This window comes from Zingiber officinale, chromosome 7B (genome assembly GCF_018446385.1).
Source record: "Zingiber officinale cultivar Zhangliang chromosome 7B, Zo_v1.1, whole genome shotgun sequence".
Taxonomy (NCBI): Eukaryota; Viridiplantae; Streptophyta; class Magnoliopsida; order Zingiberales; family Zingiberaceae; genus Zingiber; species Zingiber officinale.
In genome coordinates this window covers 3,345,236-3,352,748 of record NC_055999.1, presented here as the reverse complement: position 1 = coordinate 3,352,748, position 7,513 = coordinate 3,345,236, and the positions used below count along the sequence as shown (strand labels likewise).

Below are 7,513 nucleotides of genomic sequence, written 5' to 3'. Positions count from 1 at the left end.
GTCATAAGCTCCGAATCAAGTAAAACTTGGATTTATTAGCGTGTTGCTTATTTTGCATCTCTTTTTTTTATTCGGGTACTACTCTTTACGCGAGTGTTTTTCAAAAAGTGAAAAAGACACGAGTCTAATTCACCCCTCCCCCTCTATCGCCTTCTATACTACATATATAGTCCCACTGGGACATCCTCACTGGATCTCTCTTCTCCAGTAACTTACCTCAATTACCATTTGTAGTTTCTTGAGTCATCTTATGACCCATCAGATTTTCTCGTCAGTTGTCAGGTTCGCAGATCCAATTGAACTTCGATCAACTGTCAGGTCTCACAGACCTAGCTAAATTTTTTGCCAGGTATTGAGTCACTTCTTAGCCTATCTAGACTTCAAGCCAATTATTAGGTTCTCAGACATAAATGGACTTCAACCTAGTGTCAAGTCCTCTAAATTCATCAATTCTTGCACACGTGGTAACAAGGTTAGATATATATAACACATAGGGATGGCAATGAGATGGGTTTTGGCTTGGTTTGAACAATCCCAGAACTCGTTCCGCTAGAAAAAAATGAACCCGAACTTGCCCCGCCTACTTTTTTAATCTGCCCAGCCCTGACCCAACTCAAAACTATATATATATATAATTCTGTTCGAAAGTTGGTGAGATGGATGCTGGGGATGTGACGCTCACGCTGACCTCTTGTGGACTTCGCTCTGACCTATAACACAATTGACGTCAGTGTCGAGCCAGGGAAAGGGTCCCTGGAGATGGCCCTCCGACGCTCAAGTCAGTCTCCGGCGAAGAAGAAGAAGCAGCAAGCGGAGTAACAAGAAGACTGCAGCGCAATAGTAAAATATCGCATACCTCCGCTAAAGCTTAGACCCCCCCCCTTTATATAGAGCTTTGGTAGCGCATATGCATGCTTCCTAAGGTGAGCACGCATCTCAAAGTTTTCCCTGAAAAGACTTGTCAGTAAAGTGTCTCTGACACAATACTTTGACAGGCCGAGCATATCTCTAAAATGACAGTGGAAGCTTCTGTCGTACGATCTTCTATATGACCATATCGCCTGTCAGCAGCACTAGCTCCCAAAAGGATGTCGAAAGATAGTCTGCAGTGTGTGTTGCTTGGCCGAGCAGAATAGCCGCTCGGCCGAAATTCCACTGTCCACGTGTTGTCTGTTATAGGGCCGAGAGGAATAACCGCTCAGCTGAAAGTCCACTGTCTACGTGCTCGGCTGATGTCGAGTATGTTGTTAGGCTGAGCGGGGTAGCCGTTCGGCCGAAGTTGAACTCTATCGATGCCAGGTCTCGCTGGCTGGTTGAGTGGGGTGGCCGCTCGGCTCGGCTTCTGCTCGTCATTCTCCCTTGAGCGTCGGTTGTTTGAATACTCCCTATGTCGAAGTCGACGACGGGTCGGGGCACGTTTCACCCGACCGGTCGATGCCTTCCACTCGTTGATCGTCTTGACTTTGACCTCCACCGTAGCAGCGGGGTAGGGCTCTTCAACATCACCGCATATATATATATATATATATATATATATATATATATATACGGGACGGGTTCATTGAAACTCGTAACCCATCCCGAACTCGTTCTAAGCTCGATCAACGAATTTAGACCTACCCCGTAACCCGTGTGACCGAGTTTAAACCCGCCCCGAATGGGACGGGTTTAATACAAGGCCAGATTTAAACCCAACCCGTTGCCATCTCTAATAACACTTAATTTTAATCCATTTGTCATTCGTCAAATTGGAGTTTGGCCATTGGTGCTAACTACACCAATAGAGGGTGGCTCCAACCTCATCCGAGGTGCCTCAACCCTAAACTTAATCTCACAAATTCTAATCTTTATTGTTGGTACAGAGAGCTCCAGATGAACAAACCTGTGTTTTGATAATAGCAAATGGTTCAAAGTTAAGTTGTCTTGTTGTCTAACAAGTGTGAATGAGCTTGCAGGAAAGCCCAAAGTGTTCTTAGGCAAAAGTTCTAGTGGATTCTAGGTAGGTAGAAAACTCTATGGGGAGATAACCCCAGGTCCTAAAGGGGAGATAACCCTAGGTTATGAAAAGTCCTAACTATGATTAGAAATTGAAGTCCTGGTCTGGGGGATTGGGCAAAACCTTGGAGGGTCGAGGATGTTGGGCAAAATACTAGTGTCGATGACAATAGGTGAAAATTCTGGGGATTGCGGACACCAGGTCGAAGACTGGATGGGTTGGGATCAGACATTCAGCATAAAGTCCTGGCGTCTCGGGTGCTAACCAAAAGTTTAGATGGACTGGAAGACCGATCTGGCAAAAGGTAATTTCTCTTGAGAGGAGTAGGTGAGGACGCGTTCCCCGTTGAGGGAACAGTAGGCGTCAGTTCGACCTAGAATTTTTGAGAAATTCGAAAGTTAGAATTGGACAGTCTAGAGACTGTCAAGAAGTTCTATTATTCATATTTTATCGTACTAACTTTGTTTTATAGGGTATGTTGGACTAATATATCTTGTAGTGATTGAAAAAGCACACAAAAGGTTCGAATCAACAATGTTAAAGGTGCCTCTAAGGTTGTTGGAGGCGCCTCAGGTGGCTTGGTCGAAGGCCCGCGCGGAAGTGGTGCAGAGGCACCTTTAAAGTACCTGAAGGCACCTTAGATACCATATAGAAGTCGTCTTCCATGAGTTTGATGTAAGGATCTAGTGCACTAAATACACAGGAAGCACAGCAGAAATAAACTAGATTCTTTTCAGAAGATCTATGTGAAGGAAAATCATATACTAAGTTTTATGAGAGAGGTTATACCTTTGCTGCGTGCCCTTCGCAATCCCGGCAACAATTTTTCTTTGGATGCAGATCCTAGCGCCATCAAGTGTTCACACCTCTACGGTATCCACATAAACACATTCCGTCCATCTCACTAACTCACGATTTGGAGAAGAACCACCACTTTGGTACTAACCACACATGGAGGTTCGACCAAGAGGCAATTCGGCCAAGGAGGAAGAAGACAAATTCTCTTATATGAAAATGAATGAGACAAACCTTTTGTACTCATCCAAGGAATACCAAAGGTCATTTGGCTTTTGGTTTTCCTTTGATTAATGATCCATTAATCTCTATTAATGGACATTAACCCTCTTATGTCTCTTAGTCTTCTTTGATTAATGATCTATAATCTCTATTAATATTCATTAATCTCTTAATGGGTTGGATTAGTATATTAGATTAACCATTAACCCAATAAGTTAATGGGTTGATTTAGAAAATTGGATTAACCATTAACCCAATAAGTCATTAACCCAATAAGCTAATCATCTCATAATTGACTCTTCGGGCTAATATTAACACTTGAAGGCACCTTTGAATAGATGAAGTTCGTAGAAAGCAGAGCTTATCGGTAATGCAGATTTGGGGTAGAATCAGAGCTGGAGGCGCCTTCTATGAGGTTGAAGGTGCCTTCAGCAGTCCATAAAAGCCTGGTTCAAGCAGATCCGAGAATACAACTTATCTTTATGATCTTTCTCCTGCGCACTGCTCTAAAGATGTTCCAACGAAGTTGTAACATTGCTCCGGCTACCAAAAGCTCTACTTTCAAAATTCCATGTTGTCAGTATAATTTTAAATTACTGTAATTAGGTTCTGCACTTGTAATTCTCTATTTGTAAAGATTCTTTGAAACTATAGTAATTGTCCAACGTAAGTGATCAACGATCACAAGCCTTAGAGTATGAGTCGTCATAGGCTCCAAACCAACTAAATCCTTGGTGTCCTTGTTCTTTGTCTTTCTTTTTATTTCTACTGCGTTATTCTGTGTTTTCCGAAAAAGTGAGAAAGCCACGAGTGTTATTCATGCCCCCCTCTAGCACGTCTCGATCCTACATTTCTCAGCTCCAAAGCCCTCGATATTCATCTATGCGTGTTGGTGCAAGTTGCATTAATGATCTAACTTAGATTTTGATAAATAAAAAGTCAATTAAAGTTAGCATGTATGTGCTTTAATTACTTTACCAAGTGTGCAGGAGTTGATGGATTTGGAGAACTTGACATCAGGCTGAAATTCAACTAGGTCTGTGGGACTCGATAGATCAAGGAGCAACCTGATATCTGATGGGAAGTCCGGTTGGGTTCGTAGGTGATAACTGACCGAAGTTTAGTTGAGTCTGTGAACCTAACAACTGGCGAGAAAATCTAGTAGGTCAAAAGCAAGTCAAGCTATTGCAGTTGATAAGTAAAAGGTAAGCAACTAAAGGAGAGATCCAGTGATGACGCATTCCTCGTTGAAGGAACAATAGACGTTAGTCCAACTTAGCCACTTAGGTCAATTTGGGCCTAATTAATACTACTATCTTATTGTGCTAACTTTGTTTTACAAGATAAATATATTTTGGTTGCTTGGACTAACTTTTTTTTGCAAAAAAGAAAAAGGTAAAAAAGAGTGGTATGGGCGCCCAAAAGGGATCCGAGCGCTTGAACTAGTTTCCTCGAGTGGGAGCCTGGCCAAACACTTGGGCGGTTTGGGCATCCGGAGATGGTCCAAGGGCCTGAACTAAAAAATTCATCTAGAAGCTAAATTGGAGAGCGTCGATTGGTCGAACCCACGTCAACGATCTAACTCGCCTTGAGGTGGATAAACTTTGAGGATAAAGATTCGATGAGAGCTCGTCATATCAGCACAATTTAGGCACCTGGGAGGAGCCCGGATCCTCCGGACCACTTTTTACGGTCCAGGGGATGGCCCCTTGACATGCATTAGTGGGGATGAATGATCCTCACCTATTTTATAAATGGATGTCATCTATTCCACCAATGCATGTCAAGGGACCATCTCCTGGACCGTAAAAGCGGTCCAGAGGATCTGCCCTCACCTGGGAGGGGATCCAGGCACCCGGATGGGCCTATAAAAGCAGCCTTCGACCAGCAGCTTCAGAACATCAAGTGTTACGACTTTCATTTCATCGTGCTGCTCCGAAAAATCTCCTACAAAGTTGTAACACTCCTCCGAAAATCAGCAGTCAAGTTCTCCCTACTTTCTTTATTATCGATAATCTTTTTTAGTTCACTTGTATCTCATTACTATATTATTCACACTATTAATGGATTGTCCAATGAAAACACTTAACAAGTATGAGCCAATAAAAACACTTTGTTCCCAAAAATTTTGGAGGAGGATTTTGAAGCGATGCAGATAGCCTTTTTCATTAATCTAGGAGGTTAGTTGCAACCTGTTAGTTATTTAGTTGCAAGTTCTAGAATGATCTAGATTTTTTAAGTCGTTAACATTAATTATTGTTGCTAAATGTGTTGGGAGAAGCAGTTAACATTGGCAACTGATTTTATTTTTCAGAATTAAAATAAAATTATTAAAAAAAATATAAAAGAATAATTATTTATCACATCTCACGTTTAATAAATTTAAATTTGTTATTTTATTTATTTTTAAACTTTTAAATATTATTTTAAATTTGTTGCGCTGGGTCAGTCAAGCAGTGGATGTAGCATAAATTAGCCGCCAGCCGTCCACGTCGTTACTCGCCTCCCTCACTCATCCCCCAGCTCTACCAGTTCTCTTCCGCTTCCTCCGGCGAAGCCAATCCAGTCTAAATTTATTCTTCGTATATCCACAAATGGATAAGCCCTACCGCGCACTCCAACGTGACTAATCCTTCTACGGATAGATAGACTTACTTATAAAAGACCTCAACCATCCGCTTGCAATGCATGCATGTCTTCCATACCCAGATCGTTCATGGCTATTGCATGGCGCGCGGAGGAGGAGACACCATTCCGACCTTCTCGCGGTTTCTCCCACATCGTCAATCACGGAGAAGAGTGCTCGAGCAGCCATTTGTTTAAGTCGACGAGGAAGCAGGAGGTTTTATATTTCGCCGGTCCCATAATCGTCGGCGCCGGCCCGTCCGGGCTCGCCGTCGCGGCCTGCTTCAAGAACCGCGGCATCGAGAGCCTCATCCTCGAGCGCGCCCCCTGCGCCGCCTCCTCGTGGCGGCTCAAAACCTACGACCGCCTCCGCCTTCACCTACCCAAGTACCTCTGCGAGCTCCCCCTCATGCCCTTCCCCGCCGCCCTCCCGCTATACCCCACCAAGCGTCAGTTCCTGGCCTACCTCGACGCCTACGCCGCCGAGTTCGGCCTCAGCCCGCGCTTCGGCGTGGCTGTCATCTCAGCCGAGCGCGACGACTCCGCCGGCCTCTGGCGCCTCCGGTCGGACACCGGGGAGGAGTTCGCGACCCGGTGGCTGGTGGTGGCGACGGGGGAGAACGCGGAGCCGATGGTGCCGGCGATCCCGGGGGTGGCCGATTTCCGGGGGACGGTGCTGCACACCAGCGCCTATCGGAGCGGCGAGGCCTACCGGGGGCAGCGCGTCCTCGTCGTCGGCTGTGGCAACTCCGGCATGGAAGTCGCCCTCGATCTATGCGAACACAATGCGATCCCTTCCATCGTCGTTCGGGAGACCGTGAGCCATCGGTCCATTAAATTTGCTATAATTGAATCGAACTAATTTCTAAATTGTTTTGTGGTTTTGTGTGAGAAAATAGGTTCACATGTTGCCACGTGAGATGCTGGGCCGGTCCACCTTTGGATTGTCGACGTGGCTGTTGAAATGGCTTCCGGTATGGACGGTGGACCGCTTCCTGCTCACCGTCGCCCGGCTGATGCTCGGCGACACGGCCAGTCTCGGCCTGCACCGGCCCAAGCTCGGGCCGCTAGAGTTGAAATCGCTCACCGGGAAGACCCCCGTCCTCGACGTCGGCACCTTGGCTAAGATCAAATCCGGCTCCATTAAGGTAATCATCGATCATTACTTTTCTATTTATTTATTTGAATTCATGTGCATGCAAATTTAATAAGGTACGGCCAGCGATTAAGCGGATTACCGATCGAGGAGCAGAGTTTGTGGATGGCAGAATTGAAAATTTTGACGTGACAATCTTCGCAACCGGATACAAGAGTAACGTACCTCGTTGGTTAAAGGTATAAAACATTTTAAAAATAATAATAATAAAATTGTTCGAGTTCTTGTTTTTTTAAGAAATCTAGTGATGTAGGAGAGTGATATGTTCTCGGAGATGGATGGTTTGCCGAGGAAACCTTTTCCGAATGGATGGAAGGGGCCGAACGGGCTGTATGCCGTTGGATTCACGAGGCGTGGCTTGGTCGGGGCATCGCTCGACGCCATGAGGATCGCTCAAGATGTGGAGTTATCTTACAAGGTTGAGAAGTAGAATCAGCAGACTGATGATGATATTAGGGTTGTTTCTTTGTCAAGTACTGTCATCTACAAATTAATCTGTCTGACTTGCATTTGTGAAATTGTGACCCACGCGCACTTAATCTGGCAAGCTCCAATCACTTCCTAGATCGATCACAGGCATCGCCACCGATCGGAAATCTCAAATATAATGTGCAATTATATTCATCCTTAACGTATTCTAGATAATTAATGAGACATATATAGGGATGAGAGAGCGGAGATCTGATGTCGACCTGATACATATATGCAGTGTGGAATCT

At 44.9% G+C, this 7,513-nt stretch overlaps 1 protein-coding gene across 1 annotated transcript; it reads left to right on the top strand.

The window, feature by feature from the left end:
• Positions 1 to 5,729: 5,729 nt before the first annotated feature.
• LOC122007410 (indole-3-pyruvate monooxygenase YUCCA2-like) lies at positions 5,730 to 7,224 on the top strand. The gene is made up of 4 exons (XM_042563277.1): positions 5,730 to 6,455; positions 6,538 to 6,786; positions 6,851 to 6,973; positions 7,048 to 7,224. The coding sequence occupies exons 1-4, from the start codon at positions 5,730 to 5,732 to the stop codon at positions 7,222 to 7,224; spliced, it is 1,275 nt and encodes a 424-aa protein (XP_042419211.1).
• Positions 7,225 to 7,513: the final 289 nt, after the last annotated feature.

Coding starts and splice junctions, on each gene's coding strand:
- LOC122007410 (XM_042563277.1), top strand. CDS start 5,730: ATGGCTATTGCATGGCGCGCGGAGGAGGAGACACCATTCCGACCTTCT. Junction 6,456..6,537: donor CCATCGTCGTTCGGGAGACC/GTGAGCCATCGG, acceptor GTGAGAAAATAG/GTTCACATGTTGCCACGTGA. Junction 6,787..6,850: donor TCAAATCCGGCTCCATTAAG/GTAATCATCGAT, acceptor AAATTTAATAAG/GTACGGCCAGCGATTAAGCG.